The sequence below is a fragment of the Rattus norvegicus genome, chromosome 5, assembly GCF_021556685.1.
Source record: "Rattus norvegicus strain SHRSP/BbbUtx chromosome 5, alternate assembly SHRSP_T2T, whole genome shotgun sequence".
Taxonomy (NCBI): Eukaryota; Metazoa; Chordata; class Mammalia; order Rodentia; family Muridae; genus Rattus; species Rattus norvegicus.
In genome coordinates, this window is record NC_141538.1 from 137,014,587 (window position 1) to 137,036,044 (window position 21,458).

At 47.2% G+C, this 21,458-nt stretch overlaps 1 protein-coding gene across 26 annotated transcripts in view; it reads left to right on the top strand.

Annotated features, from left to right (window-relative positions):
- Eri3 (ERI1 exoribonuclease family member 3) overlaps positions 1-21,458 on the top strand; it is a 127,015-nt gene that overhangs the window by 77,583 nt on the left and 27,974 nt on the right. For 10 of the 26 annotated variants that reach the window (XR_015619732.1, XM_087549249.1, XM_087549250.1 and 7 more), the window contains one exon: positions 16,759-16,900. The exons of the other annotated variants lie outside the window; for them this stretch is intronic. Coding sequence is in view for 9 of the 10 variants with exons in the window: in XM_087549249.1 (XP_087405375.1) it covers positions 16,759-16,900 (142 nt within the window). In the remaining variant the exon portion in view is untranslated. The remainder of the gene's footprint in view (positions 1-16,758; positions 16,901-21,458) is intronic. 26 annotated transcript variants of the gene reach the window in all.

The following is a 21,458-nucleotide window of genomic DNA, read 5'->3' on the forward strand; positions in this document are numbered from 1 at the left end:
CTCCGCCTTAATGAAGTTCTTTGCTGGGGGCCGTCAGCAGGTCAGCAGGTCTTGGTGCTGTGGATTCGATGCTTCAGTGAGTATCTGAGCCGGCAGGGAAGCCAGCAGTCAGGAGTGATCCAGAGTGCGCTCTTCAGGTTGCCGTTTGGATTCTTTGTAGAAGGGGCCGAGTGGTGCCTAGCAGAGCCCTTCTGCTAGGACTGCTGAAAAGCTCATTTGATAAAACAAGAGCAAGCCTCAAGGGAAGATGAAATAAGCCATGAGTACCTAGAAGCCCTGCAGTGCTCTGAGAGGGAAGCTTGCACTAATGGCAGACTCGCTCTTGAGTTCTATGGGCAGAACCAGGTGGGGATTGTGGTCTAGGTCTTTGGGACCGTCCAAAAGCAGTTTGCTGCCCATGGCCAGTGGACAGTCCCATTGGACACCCAAGACTTCTGGCCATCTTTGAAGAGTAAGCAGGCTAACTAAGCATAGGGTGCAGAATGCACAGCCCCAGGTGGGAATGAGGGCATGGTAGAGCACAGGTATGGGGTCAGAAGCTGGCTTGTAGAAGGTGCCTGGGGTGCTTTGAGCAGCGGTTGCTGACCTGTGAGTGGAACCTAGAACCCAGGCCTCAGGACTCCTGTTTCTGAGTTCTTTCTTCTCAGCCCACTCTCTGTACTGTGTATGCCTGGGGCTAAGCTCTTGAAGTCTAGTCCAGAAGTAGAAGGGAAAACAAGGTGTTTAGTATCTGCCACCAGAGCCACAGGGAATGTCTCCTTTCTTCTTGCCTCCCTGCCCCCATGGTGTAGTGCCCAGCCTGGGCTTTTCCTTTAAATATGTCTTACAGCTGTCTGAACTCTGAAATTCCTTTCACTCCTTCCCTTGCCTTGTTAACATGTGTTGCCTTTGGGGTAATCAGGGAAAAAATATTATGTCCTTTTACAATTACCGGGTTTTGGAATATTAAAATGTCTCGCTGCATCGGCACTGTTATTTTGATTGGTATTCTAACCTTTGACTAGCCCATAAAGCGCGCCGCTCCTGAAGCCAATATTGCAGGACTGAAATTTAATTCCGAAATGATTCCAGATAATAGGGAGACAGATAATATATGCATGAAGGATATTATGTTTGGACTAACTGCAGCAGGGCCAGGGCTGGGGAGCTGAATAATAGCCCAGAGTGAGTTATAATCTGTGGGACAGAAATGCCTTACTGTCAGGGCCAGGAGAGGAACTCTTAAATCAAAGGCACAGGAAACTGTGGTCACAGGGTGCTCATTCTGACAGGAAGAGCACTGGAGCCAAGAGGGTAGCCGTTGAGGCTTTGCCCATTTTTTTTCTCTTCAGCTATAGAGCAAGGTCCTGGATGATATATAGCTCATTGCTGTCTTGATATCTATACTTCACTGCTTCCCAAAACATAGCACACTTCTTACTGCTTTTCAAATATAAATATACATAGTTGTTCACCTCTGTTTCTTATGTTGCTCCCTTATGTTTTATTTTCTCCTTTTTATGGATTTAGAAAACTCCTGTTCATCCTTCAGAACCCTATTATGTGAGCCCTTTTATCACACACACACACACACACACACACACACACACACACACACACACACACCTCTCTAGTAGAAAGGAATCTGTCATCTCTTTCCCTATGGCTTAGAACTTTGTACAAGGTGTATCATACAATGCACATTTGTGTTTCTACTAGCCTGTGAGGTCCTTGTGGTCTCTGTTTTCAATACCCAGCCCTGGACCCTAACAGTAGGCATTGGAGGATATTATCTGAATCCACATTAGTCAGGCAGCTGTAGACAGATATCTGTCAGATTTTGCCAAGCAAACGGGCTTATAGAAAGTAAGCATCTTCCTGCAGGCAAACAGCCAGGAAGAGGTAAATCCTGAGTCAAGTGTATGGGTCTTAGGTGGGCGGGGAAGGGCTAGTGGTAAAGTGCACAGACACCCCCATCCTTCTTGATCCCTGTAATGTAGTCCTCTTTGCTTCGGGCTCTCTGGTCCTGAATATTTGTGGGACTTGAGCATGGAGAGAATGAGACCTTCTGTTGTTGCCTTTAACCATTGGACAGTTTCTCCACTCAAAAGACACTTCTTTACTATGAGTTTGTAGCCAAGTATCAGAACAGTGGCTCAGAAAGGACACCTCAGTGTGCTGTGGAAAGCTGTGAGGTGGGCAGAATACCTGGGGTCTCAGGGATGTCTGAAAATATTGCAGACGTTGGTTTCCCTGCAGGCCTTGGGGCACAGCACTTAACAAATGTATTGGTAGAGAAATGTACTGTGCTTACCAAACTGAGAGAGGACTTGGATTGGTTTAAAAGTTGTGCTGTCTATCTGTGAGACGTGCCCTTCCTTTAGTGAGTATACTGGATCTTAGGGATGTAGGGGTGTGGCTCACAAGCCAGAGACCATCATGCTAGAAAGAGCTTTGGAGCTTGGTGGGTCAGACGGGCCCTGTAATGTCCCTGTCAACCACCCTTCTGAGCTGGAGCCAGTCCTTCCCCGGACCAGTTGAAAACTACTGTCTTGGCATCCTCCCTTGATACTTGGTAGTTGTGGGGGTTTAGGAAAATCACTTAACTTCATCATGCCCCAGCATCCTCTCTAAAATAAGAAACGTAGTATCCTTGTCTTAGAGTTGACCTGAGAGTGAGTGAGGCATGAGCATACTTGAGTTGCCTCGGTACTTGTTAAACCCAGCTGAGACGAGCAGGTTCCAAGGAGAAGAGACATCAAGGAGACAGAAGTCCAGGTATGCAGTGGGAGTCTGCCCTCAGGCACCATGGAGAAGAGCTCTGCAGCAGGTTCATCCTGGACAAGATGGGGTCAGCACCCCCTTGCATGGTGTCGCCCTCAGTGCACATGGAGCATCAGTCAGCCTGCCATCTCAGGCCTCGCTATTCAGTGGGAATGGAGTTAGATTCAGCTTAGACGATTGTTAACTGTCACCTTACAAGATCAGGATACTTACTTAACCTTTCCTGAACACTGGTTTCTGTGTGTGTAAAGTGGAGAGAATAATTAACAACACCAGATGTGGCTCTAAATACCGATACCAGCGCCTTAAGCTGCCCTACAGGGGAAGGAGGAATGGAAGCCTGAGTGCTTATACCTCCCACAGCCAGCAGCACTGGGTGGTGGAGCGCAGGCACTGGAATGAAGGCCCGCACTCCAGAGCCCATGCTCTGAGTTATTTTTACTGGGGGTTGGGTAGTGAGACAGTAAGTTAGGAAAGGTTTTAGCAAGGAGCCTCCTGGGGTGAGTTCTGAAGATGAGTAGGTTTTCAGGGGGCAGTGGGAGGAATGTCTACTGCTGGCCAGATCAAGGGAGTACAGCAGTGATTTTCCATGGTTGGCTACCAGTGTGGGCTTGTCATGTGTACTTCTTACCAGGAGAGAGCGGAGAGCACATGAGCCAGGACAGTAGCTCTAAGAAACCACCGTGTCTGTCTGTGCAAGGGGGTGGTGGTGGGAGGAGAACTATAGGCCAGGGAGCTCCGAGATATATCAGCGGTAGCAGCCTGAGCCTGCTGGGGAGAAGGCTGCCTCCCTCTAGCATATGGGGTAGAGTTGGGGGAATCCATGTGAGCATGTCTGTAAAGCTCTTAGAAGGGTGCCACATCCTTCTGCGTGGGATGGGCACCTTGTCAAGCCAGTCGCTGGGTGCCTACCTAGTTCTGCATCTTTGGTGGAAGAATAGGAGAGGGAGTTAGCTTAGGGTGGCAGGAGTCTGTCTTCTGCCAAGGTCCCTGCATTCTCTGAAGTGGACCTCACCCCAGAATTCTTGTAGTGGCATCTGTGGCAGGTTAAACTGGGCCTGCCTCTGGGCCTGTCTGTCCCTCCTGGTTGCAGCTCTGTCTGTATCCTGTCTCCTAGTCTAGGTCCCAACTGAACATTTTCTTTGTGTCCTTCAGACCATTCTGGATTTGTTCTGGAACACAGAGTGGGGAGTTCTGCTTGCTTATTTGAGGGCCTCTCTAACAGACTTTGTTAGACTTCTGGCCAGCTACCAGAGTCCAGCATAGCTCCGAATCCATGTGTCCTCCTCATTTCATGTAACCTAGTCCATCACTGGGGGAGACCCTGAGCCTCCTGAAGAAGGGACCACTTTGAATCTGATCTGCTTTCACAGAACTAGAGGGCAGTAGGGAATCTCAGGAGTCACTCTGGGTGTCCATACTATGGAAGAGTGATGGACTCTTTGGGAGAGGTGGGGCATTTCTGCAGGAGAATGCCAGAAGGGCTCAGTGCTCCTCCACTGGCTCTCAAGGGAGCTCTGTCATTCTGCCTTTTCCTTGGGTTTGGCTTTTGTTTTCCCTTCCTTTACTTTGTTGCTATTCTGGACCCTGAAAACTGGGAGGAGTTGTAGAAAAGTCAAGGCTGGAATTTCAGGAGGCACAATCTTGCCTCCTGTGTGCCTGCCACACTGTCCTCCAGTCTCCCTGCTAAGGTGGACATGAACATGGCCGTCAGGGTCAGTAATAGTGGAGCGATAGTGCTCTGGGCCCCAGCTGGTGCCAGCCCACACAGCACACAGTTCAGCATAGCACACAGGAGCCTCACAGCTACTCAGCAAGGAGTGCTAGGCCCTGTCTTATGGTGCTGAAGTAGAAACTTAAGTTAGGAAGCCTGCCTGAGGCCAGGTGACCAGGAAGATATAAGCCAGGCTCTTTTCTTCTATAGTTTCCCTCGTGTCACTTGCCCAGTAGCAAATACTGCCTGAAGGCAGCTCGCTATCTGTGCTGGTTTAAGCTGGATACAAATGCACGGCAGCCACCACAAAGTTAGACAGTCAGTAAAAGCCAGGGCTGTGGGAAGGATAAGGATTGGCCTCACATTCCAGTCCCTACAGAGTGATACCTGTTTTATGGGGATTTTTGAGTGTAAGAAGGTGTGCCCATGTATATATGTGTCTATACACATGTGTTTAGAAAAGTATGTTTCCCCATGTCCACATATGTGTATATGCTGATATGTGCACATACCCACACAAGGATGGGTGGGGGTTTGTGATCTATCTCCAGGTACCAGCAAGAGGCAGACGAGGCCCTTGACTCTAGAGGGCAGCATGGTGCAGTACAAAAAGGCCTGGGTGAAACCTTAAAGTGGACCCTCTCTGCTGTTGGGTCGCCTGCTCTGGAGGCTTTGGGATTTTTTTTTAGCCAATGAATAAAGAAGTTAGAGCAGTTTCTCTCATAGTGCCCTCTGTCTGCCATTGCCAGTATGAGAATGTTCATGGCATCTGAGGGTCCTCCTTTTGCTACAGCAGAGAGCTAAGGGAGTGACTCAGGATTACTATCAATGGGATGAAATACCATGACAAGAAGCAAAGTGGGGAAGGAAAGGGCTTATTTTACTTTTTTTTAAAAAAAGTTTTTATTTTAAGGATTTATTTATTTATTTTATGTATGTGAGCAAGAGGGCATCAGATCCCATTACAGATGGTTGTGAGCCATCATGTGGCTACTGGAAATTGAACTCAGGTCCTCTGGAAGAGCAGTCTGTGCTCTTAACCACTGAGCTATCTCTCTCCAGTCTAGGGCTTATTTTACTTATACTTCCACATCACTGTTCATCAGCAAAGAAGTCTGGGCAGAAACTCAAATGGGTCGGAAACCTTGAGGCAGTAGCTGAAGCAGAGGCCATGGAGATTGCTGCTTACTGGCTTGCTCCTTAAGGCTTGCTCAGCCTGCTTTCTTCTAGAACCCAGGACTACCAGCCTAGAGGCGTTGCCACCCCCGTGAGCTGGGCCCTCCTCTGTCAGTCACTAATTAGGAAAAGGCTTTGCAGACTTGCCTACGGCCTAACCTTATATGTAAAAAATTTTCATTTGAGGATCCCTCCTCTGCAGTGACTCTAGCTTATGCTGTGTTGTCATAAAACTAGCAAGCACAAGGCAGAAGAGAGAAGGAAGCTTTTCATTTCCTGTCTCTTGCTTTACTCTGTAACATTGGAACTACTTCAGGAGAGGCAGGATATAGCCAGGCATCTGTCAAGAGCTGGGCCAAAGGTGGTGTGGAAGTTTGGCTGATGATGGTACCTGTCAAGAGTCTGAGGTGGCTGTCAGTGGAACAGAGAGCCATTAGTGTGGGCTTTACTAGGAATGTGTAGGCTAGAAGCTTGCTGTCAGCTGGATCCTCTGAGGGGTGGAAGGGGCAGGGAAAGGGCTCTCAGTACTATACGTGCAGAGAGATCAGGCCTTCCTTTGGCCTTTGATCCCTTCTGTTTGTCTCGTTAATTTTAGCTTAGCTGATCCAGATGACTCTTGGAAGTGGAGCTTTGGCTTTTTCCATCTTCAAGTGGGATTTTAGCAGGGATCTGACCCATTAGCTAGCCTTCAGTTCCCTCTCAGTTCTGGGCTGACTAGCTGGGTCCCTACAGCAGGATTAGACAGCATGTGTGTGGACTGGGCACCTCAGAGCTCTTACTCTGTGAGGACTTCTGACTTGGTCGGACCTAAGCCTTGGTAGTAGGTGGCCTATGTGCTGCCTGTTCAAGGACATCTGTATTTGCAGTCATCTGCTAGACACCAAGGACTCCAAAGCCATGTGTGTTAGGGCATTTGGACTCAGAGGTGAATCAGACCTGGTCTTTACCTGTACAGAACTCCTAGTCCAAAAGAAAAGATCAGTGGGGCCATAGGCAGAGGGGGGGACAGGGGTTTCAGGTAACAGAAGTGGTGAGCACAGGGGCAGAAGGTGTGTTTACATGCCTGTGTTCTTAACAGCAAATTCATGTTTAATGAAATTCTTCACTGAGTCAAAGTTTACAAGAGGCAGAGGGGCCATATGAACAGGCAGACAGGCTTACATGGTCCCTGCCTGTTCACACTACCCTAGGTTGTCCTAGTTGAAGGAGTGACACTCTTGGGAATGAGCAGGGATGTGCATGTTCAGAGACATGTGCCCTGGCGTGCATTCAGGGAGCTGTTAGTGGACTGTTTCTAGCACCACAACTACTCTTTTGGTGTTAGCCCTGGCCTTGGCACCTACTTGCTTATAAGCAGGCAGGCAGGCTGCAGGCAGATCCCAGAGCAGGCCCTAAGCCTCCCCAGTGGTGTGTTTGCTGTGCCTAATTACCCGGCAGTTGTTTAACTATGCAAGCTGCATGCCTGCCTTTATTGCACTGTGATTGCCAAGCTGCCTATGGGGAGTGTCATAAAAAGATATAAAATGCCCATTATCTGTCTGACGCCCTCCTCCTGGACTGTGGGTGTTTGTGTTTTATTTTATTTTTATGGCTCCAGGGAAGCTCTGCAGGAAGAGAAGGGAGGGATGAAGAAGGGGAGGGGGAGGCCTTGTAGGAATTGGGGGTTGGGAGACTGAGGAGACCCTACATACTATGCTCTGAAGAACTCTACTGACCAGAACAGAGATAATAGAAGTTGGCAGGTCTTAAATGGGGAGAGAATGCTCAGGAAATAAGACCAGCTCTTCCCCTCCCCACCTACATGCAAGTGTTGTAGTTTAGTTTCTACCTCACCTCCGTGGACTCCTCCCTGAGTGTAGGCCTCTGTCTTTGGTCCAGGGCACTCCAGGGTCTGAGAAGAGGCTGTAATAGTCTCTCCTCCTCCAGCCTTATGACTCAGACTGTGTGCTTGCCTCTGACAGCGCTGTGGCTGGCTTCAATAAAAGGCAAAGATATGGGTATTGCTACCTGCCTCCTTTATTCTACTGAAGCCTTTCCTCCCTACAGCTTCAGGAGCCCTCCTGCTAGCCAAGGTGATGCTTTCTGGTTTGAGACGTAAGGAAACCCTCTAGAGCAGGAAAAGGAAGTAACCAAATAGATCATCAGTCCTGTGCAAAGCAACCTATTTGAGGTCAGAGGTCAGAACTCAGAGACTCAACCTTGAAGACTTCACACTGTATAACTATAGTGCCAAGGTTCAGGAAATGTGTCTAGAATGTCTATCAAATGAGATTGAGTTCAGTGAAGTCATTAATTCATCTGTCTGTCCTCTCATCCATCCATCCATCCATCCATCCATCCATCCATCCATCCATCCATCCATCCATCCCATTGAACTGGTATGCACTGGTATTTCACTCTCCAAGCACTGAGAAAATAATGAGTGGGATAGACAGAATTCTAGCCCTCAATAGTTATGAAAAATATATTTAGGGGACTGGTTCAGTGGTTAAAGCATCTGCTGCACAAGCATGAAGACTGGAGTTTGGGTCCCTGGGATCCATGTAAATGCTATGTGGGCCTAGTGGCTCACCGGTAATACTGGCCCTTGGAAGATAGAGACAGGGAATTCCCAGAGTGAACTGGCCAGAGATACTCTTCATATCAGTTAGCTCTTCATATGGCAAAGAGACCCTGACTCAACAAGATATCCCAAATTCAACCTTGGGTGGCTTCTACATGCATGTAAACATATGGACTGTATTCACATACGTGTTCTCATACACACATATGCATATACACATAAGCATATCATATATACAGAAAAAGGGGATATTGTGACTTCTAAACCATGCCCTTCCAACTATGCCATGTTGTTTCTCATTCACGAGCCATCTAAACCCCTAGAATATTCTATATTACCTATTTTTTCACTTCAAATATCTTCATGTCTACTGAATGAAGTATAAAGTCTCTAGCCTATTATTAAGACTCTCCAGTATACCTCCCACATACACCAAGATTGCCTGTGTGGTGTACGTTCAAGCCTTACATTTACATTGCTGCACTTGCCTGGAAAGGCCTTTGTTGCACACCTGCTCAGTAAATTTCTGTATCCTCCAAAACCCTGCGTCCTCTGGAAGAGCAGCCAATGCTCTTAATCACTGAGCCATCAATTTAGTGCCCCCCCATTATACTTTTTTAAAAGTAGTTTTATTGAAATATAGTGCATGTACTATATAGTTCACTCATCTAAGATATATAATTTGTAGTTTACTGTTGTCTTTGTAAGGCTCTATAGCCAATTTTACCTAAATTGAGAATATTTTGTCCTCCTTAAAAGAAACTCCACTAGTAATCATTTTCTACTTCCTCCTCCTTCCTGCTTGCCCAAACATCCCATCCATGAGCAAAGCCAGTTGACTTTTAATCTTCTGTGGATTTACTTATTCTACAGGGTTCATACATGTGGCCTTCTATGATGAGCTTTTTTTTCACTTAGCACAATTTCCAAGGTTCATCCATGTTTTACAGTAAATCAATCAGTCCTTTATTTGTTGTTACTGCAAGTAATACATTTCGTTGTATATATATGCTGTATTTTACTTCCCTCTCTCCCTTTCTTCTTCATTTCCTTCTTTCTTCTTTTTTGCTTTATGTATATGTGTGTTTGCTTGTCTCTGTGTGTACCATGTGAATGCAGTACCCACAGAAGCCAGAAGAGTGTGTCAGATCTCTGGAACTAGAACTGCCAATGGTTGTAAGATACCTGGTTTGGGTGCTGGGAACCAAACTTGGGTCTTCTACAAGAGTAGCAAGTGCTCCGAGCTGCTGGGCCATCTCTCCAGCCCTTATTTATATATTCTAAAGCATGTTCTTATCTGTAACCCAGGCTAGCCTGGAAAACATTATGTAAACCAAAGTTATAGTTATCCTCCTGACTTACACTCTTCTGAGTGCTTGGATTACAGGCTCATGCCATTATAGTCAGCCTACATTTTCCTCATTAATTATTGGGCATTTGGGTCTTTCCTACCTTTTGACTGCTGTAAATAATTTTTCCATGAATATCATATGCAAGTTGACTCTCTTCATTTCTCTGCATGTTCTCTCTCTCTCTCTCTCTCTCTCTCTCTCTGTCTATCTCTCTCTGTATATGTATGTGTGTGTGTATTGTGAGGTTCCTGAGAGTAGGAAATCACTACTGAATCCTCTTCATTTATCTCATGGGTAGCACTTAGTAAATGTCAGTGAATAAAGACATGCATATCGGAGCACAGTGGCATATTTCTGTAATCACTTGGGGAAAAGGAAAACGCCCTTTTTCATTCTCTTTTCCCTTCAGGGCACAGTAGCAAAGTGTATAATGGCACATGGCCCCAAGCTGGAGTGAGGTTAGACACACATCAGTGTCTTAGACCAAGTAATTGTCATTGTACTCTTGGCTTCTTGCTCAACAATGTGATGAGAGAACATCTCAGAGCTGTGTCCAGTGTAGCAGATATGGCTTTGTTTTTAGCTGGACAGTGGATTCCGCTGTTCCTTCTGCTCCCCTCTTCTGAGGGACTCTGGGTTATTTATACACAGAGGGTTGGATCTGTGGAAGAACCCAAGAAGGACAGACAGTGTTGGGTTGGGTTGCCATCGGCTCAAGGCCGGATGTACTTCATGACCATTCAAAATCCAGCTTTCCAGGGAGGAGGAGAAGCTGCCCTAGCCATTCCAAACAGTAAGTAGCCAGTGTGGACCAGATCCATGGAGCATCTGAGAGATTAGTAAAGCCAATATTTCTCTTTTCTCTGTACTTACTCACCCTCATAGTTTGAGCCTTTAATTAGTTTGGGCTTTATTGGGCTAATTAGGAGGTAAGAATGATGGCAGGAGGGCATGTGAAGATGCATCAGGGTAGTGGGCAGTAAATCTAGAGTTTTAATAGGCTTATTTCATAATCAGATGGCTTAGAAAGCTGGGCTGGGCCCCTCCCTTTCCTTCTTCTTCCACCACTCCTTGAAGTGGCCTTCACACTTTGCCGTCCTTGTCCTCGATGCTGGCACCGATGCTGGGATATGGGGGCTCAAGAAGGAGGGAGGAGACCCCACCCGGAGCTTCATTGCCTATGCACGCACCGTCCAGCCTGGCGGCATGATTACCTTGCTGAGAAATCCGTCCAGGCGCGGGGCTGCTGATAGCAATCATTGATTAAGAGGGTAATTGTCCTGAAAATTCAGATTGATCAGAAGGCAGAAATGATAACTTGTGTAACTGTGTTTAAAGCCACGTCCTGTCAATAGAAGAGACTGAGATGTATCGCGCCAAGAGGGGGGCAGAACAGATGGGTGTATGCAGCAGGCGGGTGCTGCCATCCTTCTCTCAGGGCTGAGCAGGATGTTTCTTGTCAGTAACCTGGACTATTGGAGATTCAATCACTTTTATCTCCCCCTCTCTCTCAATCCAAATGCCTTTTCATATTAGGAAATTAGAATTGGCCCTGCTCATGCAAGATTTATTAGCTGTGCTGAGCAGTCGCACCAAAGAGTAAATGATTTTGCTTTGCTCTAGCTTTTCACACATTAGGACCCAACTTCTCCTTCCCTGCTCTGTGTCACTGACTGCCTGGAAGAGTCAGCTCTAGGAGACACTAGGGAGCAAGGAGAAAATAATACTTGGCTTGGTTTCTTATCTCCCAGAGGCCCTTCTGTGTGACACTGACAGCCCTCTGTGATTCCCAGCAGATCCTTTCCTGAGGTCTAGGCCTGTTTCTCTGTGGAAAAGCAAAGCCCCTTAGGAGATAAGGCTCATCCTTCAGACTTAGATGACTTACCTTGGAAGGAGGGCTCAAAGAAGCCTAGAGGACATAGCAGGGTGAGGGCAAGACTAAGTTAGACCAAGATTGGCAGTAAAGGCAGAAGATAAAGGGACGGAAGTGATTTCTCTTTCTGAGCCTTGGTTTGCCAGAAACGGGGCTTCACAGGATGGAGCTCCTTTCTAGGCTCGGAGAAGCCGTTCAGTTACTTAGTGGATGAGAGCTTTAAATACAGGCAGGAGAAGGGTTCAGTCACTCAGGAAAGGGCGGAAGGGCCTGTGGCCATGTTTCTGGAACTGTGCCATGACCTTGGACTTGAAGGAAGTATGGGCGTGGACTGCCAGTTGGATCTACTGCCTGGAAGGCTAAGGCCCCAGTAGGCCCAGTAGGCTGTAGGGAGGACTCATCCTCCTCACCAGGACTATGTAGTCTCTCCTCCTTGCTGCTGCTCCTCAGACCCTTCTTCCCAGCTCCTTGGGCACTTGATCCCATGCTGGAACACCAGTCTCTGTCATCCTGACTCGCTTGCTGTTGCAGATGTCTGTCCAGGGCCTGGCAGAAGGAAGTGTAGGGAGGCCTTTGAGGCTTCGGGGTTTTGTGGATCTACCATCTGTCCATTTCAGCTTTACTCCCTTAGGGTTTCTTTCTGGGCCCTGCAAAACTAGGGGTTTGTTTGTTTGTTTTGTCTTATTGGTTTGTTTCTTCTGAACTGTCAAGTTACTTCAAGTGAAGGTGCAACCAGAAAACTGAAGAATTGGGGCTAGAAGTGATGGGGTTCCCAAGAGTGAGTGTGTGTGTGTGTGGACAATATCCATTGGGGCCCCAAAGGAGAGTTGTGTGTGACAGGATCAGGGAGAAGGAAGAGGGAGCTTGCTGGAGGAAAGCGCTGGAGGAATGCCTGCCCCCGCCCCCAATTCCCTATACAGTACTATGGACCACAGCATTCTCTAAGCATACCAACCAACAGCTTTTTACTAACAGTCTGCCCAGGGTGTTTTTGGCTACCTGTTCTCTGCCCTTGGAGAAGCCTGAGTGTTCTAGACAGCTGCTTCTATAGGTTGGGCTGGGCAGAACAGGTGCTGGACAGTGCATTGCCCCTTGCTCTCCCCCGTACTTGTGAGTGTGTTGAGAACTGCTGTACTGTAAGGAGCTGCAGCCCTCCTTCAGTTCTGATGGATTATGAAGGCAATGGATGCATAGTGCTCCTGGAGCTTCCTGCTGTGGTGTGAGTCTGCTCCGGCCTCTGAGCCAGACCAGCCAGCCAGCAGCCTAGGAATGCTATATAGTCCAGAGCATATGTTAAGTCATCTGAGTATAGGGCTGGTTAGGCTAAGCAAAGGAAGAATGGAGGTTCTTAGAGCAGCTCAGACCTGGAAATAGAAGACTTGTGACAATCTCCCTACCTTACTCTGAGTGAGGGAGACATAGTCACTCCAGGGTGATGAAGTGGTGTTGCCTTCCAGAGCCTGTAAGTAGGAGTGACTGGATTACTCATGAAGAACTTGAGTGGCATCCAGGAGAGGACTGGTCAGGGCAGAGCAAAGGGAGTATGCTATAGAGACGTGTGTGGCTAAGTTTCCAGGTAGAGAAGAAAGGACAGAGATTGTATTATAGGACTTGGGTCTGATGAATTCATTGTCCCTGACACACTTCTCTGCCATCATTTGAAGGTATGGCCATACTTGTACTTTAGCAAGCCTGATGGCCATCATTCACCGTCTGGTTGGTCTGACCACTGGGGGCTAGGTGCCCTGCATTTCAGCCACTTGGAGCCTTAGCACAGGTGACAGATGTGTAGGACTGTGCCTCACGGATTGGACCCCAGGCCTCCCCTGCTCCTGACTCTTTTTCATTATTCCAAGATAACAGGGAAAGGCTCGGATTTGGACTAAGGGAACAGCCTTGGTGAAACTTGGGGCAAGCTTGCTCTCCCCTTGCCAAAGCCATTTCAGGCCCATCGTGCACCCAGACTCAGCTTCTGGAAGGGCCAGGCTGGTTCTCTAGGCTGCATCAGGGAGACCAGGAAGCCAGGAGACTCATTTTCACTAGAATTTGACCTAAAGCGGGATTGGAAGGGAAGGAAAGAATTTGAACAAAAGTGCAGGCAGGAAGGAGCTGTTAACAAGCCTTTCTTTCTCTTTGGGGATAGAGCAGAGCATAGCGGGGTGCAGCCGCCAGCTCTCCTCAGAGCGGCTCTCTGAGGTAGCTGCAGTCTCTAGCTGCTGCCTGCTCACGCTCTCTTTCCTTTTTTCCCTCTCCTCTTTCTCGGCTCTCTCTATTATGGGGACTTGCTCCAGCTCTTTCTCTCTCTTCTGTCTCTCCTTTTGTTCTCTCTTTGTCTATTTATCACACTGTGAAGGTTGAAAGAGATGTTATTAATCTGGGAGAATGAAGGCAGGATTAGTGGTATGAATCGGATTTTGAGAGGTGTAATGATAGAAAGACTCGCTCGGCTGGCGGCCTGCGTGAGCTTGATAAATGGGGAGCACTCCAGACTGACTCGCGCCTTCCTCCGCGCTGTGCGCCCTGCCCGCTGGGGCGTGCCACGCTCTCAGATCTGCCAGCCAGCCCACCCCGCTCCTACCTGAACCGGAGCAAAAAGCCAAGGGTAAAGCAGACACAAATATCTCCCATCGCACTTGGAGACATCATTGCCTTTAGCACCCTTTTCAAGTGGAGGCCTGTGGAGTTCTCAGACTGTGGGCAGAAGGAAGGGGACCTAGACTTCAGGCTGGGAGAGTACCTGCCTACTTCTGGGGCCTGTACACAGAGCTTCTGTCCTGTCTCTGAAATAGCAGTCAGGGATCAAGGAGTGACAAAGCAGTCTAGACTGACCAAGTCAGATACCAAACTGTATATGGTATATGATAAGGAAGTGTGGTTGGGGGATTGGGGTGGGCAGTTTAGAAGGGACTGGGAGGAGTGGACAAAAGAGATTAGGAAGTGAGATGATTAGTAAATTACCTTGTGGGTAATTATTTAGTTCCATAGGAGAACTAAGGTCCCGAGACCGGAATGGCCTTGCCTGAAGTGATTTTTCTATATCCAGTAGGGGGTTTGTTTTTGTTTTTTTGTTTTTTTAAAGCAATGCTGTGGATCACATCCAGGGCTTTGTGCATGCTAGGCAAGTGCTGAGCTCCCTCCGCAGACCACTCTGTGCCCTCTTGCTTGTTCTTTGTTATTTTTGAGCCAGTCTTGCTACCTTCCCTAGACTGGCCTCAGACTCTCAATACTCTCTTCTGTTACTTTCAGTCATTATCTTTAGAAAAAAATGTTGTTTGTTTATTGTAGGTCTTGGCACATAGCATGGCAGACCTGTGGAGACAGAGGACAGCTTTTGGGAGTCTTCTCTCTCTTTCCACCTTATGGGTCTTGGGTGTCACATTTACGTCACTGGGCTTGGCAGCAAGTGCTCTTACCAACTTCTGTGCACACCCTTTACCTTTGCACACGGTCTCATGTAGTGTGAGGCAGAGGATGCTCTTGAACTTCTGACCTCCAGAGCGCGGAGATGCATGCCTTACACCTCTGCGCAGTTTTGGCAGTGTTGGAGTTTGAACCCAGGGCCTTGTACATGCTATGCTAGTTAGTACTCAGCCAACTGAGCTACATGCCCAGCTCGGTCTTTTAGCCTTAATCATAAGAGCCCGACTTAGATTTTCAGCTGCTTGGTCTCTGGACTCTTCCAGGATCTTTGGCTCAGGATTCCCTTACACATTTACTGTTCCATCGGTAGCCTCTGTACGGCATCCTGTTCTTGCCTTCATCCATCGTAACAGCTTACATTTCTTCTTGGAGTTCTTACTATAGCTATGAGTTAAGGATCACTTGTGTCGCTTTATAGTTCGTACCTTGTCCAGTAGACTTGCATTTCTGTGAGGTCAGAACTATCGTTGCTGTATGCAGGCATCTAACTTGACATATCCAGGCTCGCAGTAGATGTTGACAGTGTGCCAGTATGGTTTTGAAGCCTAGATCCTTCCGTTCTATTACACCTGGGTAGAGGCAGACTAATTGACAAAGGGAGAGATGGTGGCTAGGATGGTAGGTGTTTCAGATAGGAGGTTGTTTGGGTCCCAACTCTGGAGGCCTCACCTGACTCCACAGATTTTCATCTTCCTGAGCAGTCGTCTCCAACCCCAACTTCTTCTGTATTCAGCTGCTTTCTTTGGACTTTGTTGTGTCATGTTGGAGCAAACGAGCTCTTTGCCTATACGGCATCTGCCTAGTACCTCTGTAGGCCATCTGGGCCCTCCTTGTGATGTCTTCTAGGCTTCATTTCTTCACCAAAGTTTTTGGAGGATGTTGGCCATTGCTTGTTTGGCAAGTGTGTTTACGTGTCTTTCCTTTTGGCTCCAGGCTCATTGAGGGCACTCGTGTGGTCCACTAGACTTGGGTATCTTCAGTATAGTGTTTAGCACAGAGTATTGGCTAAAACCAAACACACAAAAAACCACTATATGAGCAACACAGACAAGAGGGAGGAGGGCCTGGGATGGATGTTCTGCAGCCCTCTCTGTTTGCCTAGGTGTGCGCTGTGTGTGAAGGGTGGGCAGATGGTGGTGGCACACACTCAATAAAGGATTATATTTTAATTTGGAAAGCACTTTAGAAACTTAAAGTGCTTTGCCTAAGTGCTGACTGCTATTAGTGTCTCCTTTTTATTAGGAAAAAGGACATGATTTTTCTCTTTTATCTTCAGGCTTGTCCAACTTCTGAGAGTCAAACTTAGCAAAATGCCTGCCCCTTACTGAGGACTAGTTACATGCCAGGTTCAAAGCTTTGGACTTGAAACACAGAATTCTGCTTTGCAGACTGGTTCTGACACCCCTGAGGGGATTGGCCCCAACAGCTCAGTATCGGGAAAGAAGGTGGGAAAGACAGGGTCAGTCATTTGACATAGTTCAGGTTCTGTCCATAGCCCCTCCCCTCTCCATCTAGGCTTGGGTGGGGAAACATAAGAACTTATTACACTGTTTAGGGGATATGAGAGCAATCCAGTGGTTATCAGAAGCCCACGAGTCATGTAATATGAAGAGCATCTCTTCAAAGGAAGAGCTGAGAGGGAATGGCCCCAGGAAGTGCTGGGTTTTGTTCTGCTGTCATCAGGGCTGATGAGACCAAGAGACAAAGACTCACAGTTGCTGGACCCAGTGATATTAGAGCTGTCAGAGGCCAGGTCAGAGGGAAGTATGTGCAACAGTGGCAGGAGGAGTCCTAGTGTGGGAGACAGAGACTTGCCCTGGGCCTTGCTGGTTTGAAGGAAAGATAGCACCCCCTCTACCCCTCCAGCCCTCTCCATAGTGACTATTTGATGCTGCAGGTGCAGGCAGAAGATTCAGCTGAGCTGTGTGGCCTATTTCCTGAGCAGCTACAAGGTCAACATCTTGATCTCAGTGTAGATTATCACTGTCAGCCCTGGATGCTGAAGGTCCTGTCCATGACTGAGGCACCTGCACTAGGAGGTGAGGACTGGCTCAGCGGGTTACTGCCCTGCAGTCTGCATCTCCTAGTCTGGCCCTAATCTGGGTAACTAAGATGGGGGTGGGGGAAACTACATCGAGCCTACTGCCTTAACTGGATTTCCATACCTCCTGTTGTTAATTATAGAGATGTAATAATGTGATTAGTGCACGATTAAAAAAAATCCCTGATATGATTACCATGGATTTAATATCACATGATATATCATTATATCGTTATACAGTGACAGATGTAATTGAAATACACTTATTGGAGCCGGGGGTGGTGTTTCATTCAATCCCCAGCACCCCAGGGAGGAAAAGGGCTGGCTAAAAAGAAGCAGTGAGAAAGGAAATTGTAATGAAAACAAAGGAAACTCACTATGTAGTCTTACTCCAGGCAGGTGGATCCTACAGGCCTATCTGCCATTGACAGTGACAGTGCACAGGCAGCTCTGGACAGGCTATCGTCCTCTGCAGGGGCCCAGGCAGCGTAGCTCAGGAGTATCTTATTCTTTCCTTTCCATAAACCTTGGTGTCCCCAAGTCTCCTCTGACTCAGCATGTTACTCCACCTGAAAGCACTTAGGACCCTAATGACATCAGCTGAGTTGGCAGCCATCTTCTCGTCCTGGGACACCAGTACCAAACGCTGTGCAATGAAGACCTTTGGTACAACCCCTGCCCTTGCTGTAGGGTGTGGCCTAGCACACAAAAGGCAGCTACTGTGGTATAGGCAGTATACAGTTGAGATGGAGAAGCCAAGTAGTCTACTTACGTTTTATTGATTGGCAGAGGTGGAGGCAACTACAAGGCCCCTGAAGTATGTTGTTGTTAGCCAGAGAGCACAGGGCACCATCAGAAGTTCCAGCTGGGCTTGGGGACATTGAGTTCCTGTTGTTTAACACAGGAGTCAATTCATCCTACTGCTGCTGTAGGCATTTTGGCCAAGCTTCTGCTGGGCCTAATGAATGGATGGGGCTCCCCATAACTGAAAAGCTCAGGGAGAGAGAAGGGCAGCAGGAGTTTTCACACAGGCACGTTTCACACAGTTCCAAGAATGGCTGAAGGATTGACACTCTACTGGGTGAGGAGAAATGGTTCTTAAAGGGCACTGGGTAGGAGAGAGTTACAGCCTCCTGCACAGCCAGAGACTGTACCCTTCCCCTTTCCTTCCCCTTTTCTCCCTCTCCTTCCCTTGGTACAGCATCAGGAGATAACAGTATGGCTATTGTTCTTAGGTGTCTCCAGTGAGTTAGCAGTAGATTGGTAAAGAACTCTAATGTCACAGGTGCCGATCAGACTGTAGGTAGATTTAGAGTCAGGAAAGACTAAAGGAAGGCACTTTTGAGTGGAGTGTTGAAATAGAAACAAAATGTAGGCAAAGGAGGAGGGTATTCTAGGCTGCTGACTGAGCGTGAGTCATGGAGTGAGAACCAGAGAGCCTGATGGGATTCAGGCTGACCCATTCGTTTCTGGCTTAGCCTACTGGTTTGGTGATAGTGGTGGGAACCCAGGAGAAGGTGTGGCTTGGATAGATGGTGAGCTGTGTTCTAAACATACTGAGAATCAAGTGCATGTGTGAAGTCCACATGAAAAGGCTAAGTGAGTAATATGTGTGTTTGGTATTTAGTAGCAATAAAAAATACACATGTGGGGCTGGACAGATGCTCAGTGTGGTTAAGAGCCCTGACTGCTCTTCCAGAGGTCCTGATTTCAAATCCCAGCATCCATCTGTAGTGAGATCTGATGCCCTCTTCTGGTTTGTCTGAAGACAGCTACACTATACTTATATATGTAAATAAATCTTTAAAAAAAGAAAGAAATGCACATGCGGAGGGTAGATAGGTTGAAAGCAAAAGAATTGAGGACTCACCAAAGGAGAGGTAGCAAGTAGGAAAAGCTAGGAAAGGAGAACCAAGTGTGTCACATACCAGATGGCCAGCTGTAGAGGACACTGTGCAGGAGTGTGAGGACCATGGCAGAACTACAGAAACTGAGGGACCCAGATGTCAAGGAGAGCATGGGAAGAAGGTGTTCAAAGATGGAGTGCTGAAGATTCTGAAGAAACTGCAGCTGCCCGTAGATGAGGGCAGCAAGGCAAGTATTGTTGACCTCAGTAGGAGCGAAGTGACAGGACAGCAATGGAAAGCAATTACGGGGAGTTTGGGCATGGTAGGGAGGTAAGTGCAAGAGAAAGGAACAGTTTTGACAAGTTTCGTTGTTAACATATGGGCTAAGGATGTGAAATAAATCGTAGCTTAAAAAAAAAAAAAAAAGGATAGGCTCTGGAGAAGTGGCTCAGTGGTTAAAAGCACTGTCTGCTCTTCCAAAGGACCCAGGTTCAAATCCCAACACCCATGTGGCAGTTTACCATGGTGTGTTATTCCAGTTCCAGGGGCTACAACGTCCTCACACAAACATATATGAAGGTAGAACACCATGTAAATAAAATTTTAAAATATTTTAAAAGTATGTTTTGGGTTTTTTTTTTGTTTGTTTGTTTTTGTTTTTTCGTCTTCCGGAGTCAGGTATGCTTTGTAAACACCTTATATACTAGTTCACTCAATCCTCACAGTGTGGAATCGGAGCCGTTAACTATTCTTCAAAGACAAAATTGGTACCCTGACGTCCTGTGAATATGGTAGACTTAAGCAAATGCTTCAATGCAAATAGAAAGGTGCTAATAGAAGATTGGGTTAAGAATTTAAAATTTTTCTTCTTTTTTTATTAATAAAACTAAGCCATTGACAATTTTGTACATGTACATATGTATGTTGGCTATATTCCCCTATTATATTCTCTCGTCCCCACCCCACTCCTTCTGGACCCTGTCTTTTCAGTAAGTTCCCCTCCTACTCTCCTGTCATTTTGAAGCTACAGATTTAGAGTGGAGCAAGAGCCAGAGGGGGTAGGAAGGGTTCACTTGTAAAGCTCAAGTGTGGGACTGGCTGTGGACAAGAAGTAGTGCACCCTCTTAGAAAGGAGAGGCGAGGGCAGGTGGGCAAGAACAGCCTCTTTGTAAACGCAAATACTTGAAGGAATTTTGCCAGTGACTTTTATTATCTTTGTGTAACTAAGAAAGAGTAGGGTTTGGGGTGCTGTGGAGTGTGTGCTAAGATAGTGATCATAGATCCATAGTGACCACTTCCTGTATAGAAGTCTGACTTTTTGTAAACACTTAGCTCAAGCTCAATGTGGCCAAACACTGTTGTTGGGCATTTTCAGGAAAGGTGTGTAAGACAAGTATTTAGGGAAGTTGAAGACTGGGAGATGGGTAGTTGAAATAATAAAGATCCAGGTCTGCTAGGAAAGTGATTGGTGTCATAAGGAATGGATAGACTACGGTGGGGTGGAGGCCAAAGCAGAGTTAGAGACAGAGAGTACAAAAGTTACATGTATCAGAGGTCAGTGCAGTTTGTCAAGATGAGAGTTCAGAAAGGAAGCAGTCTGTTGGTGATGAGGCCCAGGTTATAGCTGTGGGGAGGTGGAAGGAGCAGTTATGGTTCATTGTAGAATGTCATTAGTGAGAACCTAGAGTCAGTAAGTTGAGGGCAGATTTTCTGTACTGTGTTACTCTGTATGTATTGAAGTTGCCCACAGTGGTGATCATTTGCAATGAAGTCCCACAGGGAGAGAAATAGTCTGGAAGCTACAGGGGAGAGGAATTTGAAGATACCTACAGGATATATGCAGACAAGAAGGAGGTTCTGGACCTGCAAGTATCACCCACTTCTGGTCATTCCCAAATTTAAGGATCCCAACAAATTCTGGAAAGTTCAGTTATATGTAAAAGCCCTGGCTCTCATGCAGTGTCGAGGGCTGGCAGGCTGGCTCTCCCCTTCTTAACCAATATCTTAGGTTTTCTCTGTGACCTCTAAGGGTTGTTTTGAACTTCTTCACTTTTTGACTGTCTTAGGTAGGACGGTCTCACTATTTCATATGGGTGTCCTGGGCTGGTCTTTACTTGATAGCAGTTCAGGGCCTGGACAAGTATTCCAGCAACTGGGGTGGACTCTGACTAAGCATTTTTGCGGTAGCCTTACAGTAACAGTATTTCTGCACTACCATGGAAACAGTCATAAAAACCCATCCTGTTTTCAAGGAAGAGGAGGAGACCCAAACTTTTGGTGAAGAGATAGGAGATACTATGGCCATCTTTGGAAAATACAATTGGTGTTAGGCTAAATCTTTAAAAGGAAAGAGTAGTGTTCCTAAAGGTAGTGCACGCCTTGGGTGATGACATCACAGACAAGTGCCGTCATCATTGTTGTTTCTTCCTCCTCTTCCCCCCTCCTCCTCCTCCTCCCCCTCTTCCTCCTCCCCCTCCTCCTCCCCTCCTCCCCTCCTCCTCCCACTCCTCCTCCTCCCCTCCTCCTCCTCCCCTCCTCCTCCTCCTCGTCTTCTTTTGTAGTACAGATAACTGTGGGAAAATGTAGTAACTCACTCAGGTTTATAGTGCTGACTTACAGACCCGGTGGAGTCAAGTGCAGATTTGTTTTGACACCTGAGCTCCCAAGTGCACTGCCCTTCTGCAAGGCATGGGCTGCTGGATATGCCCT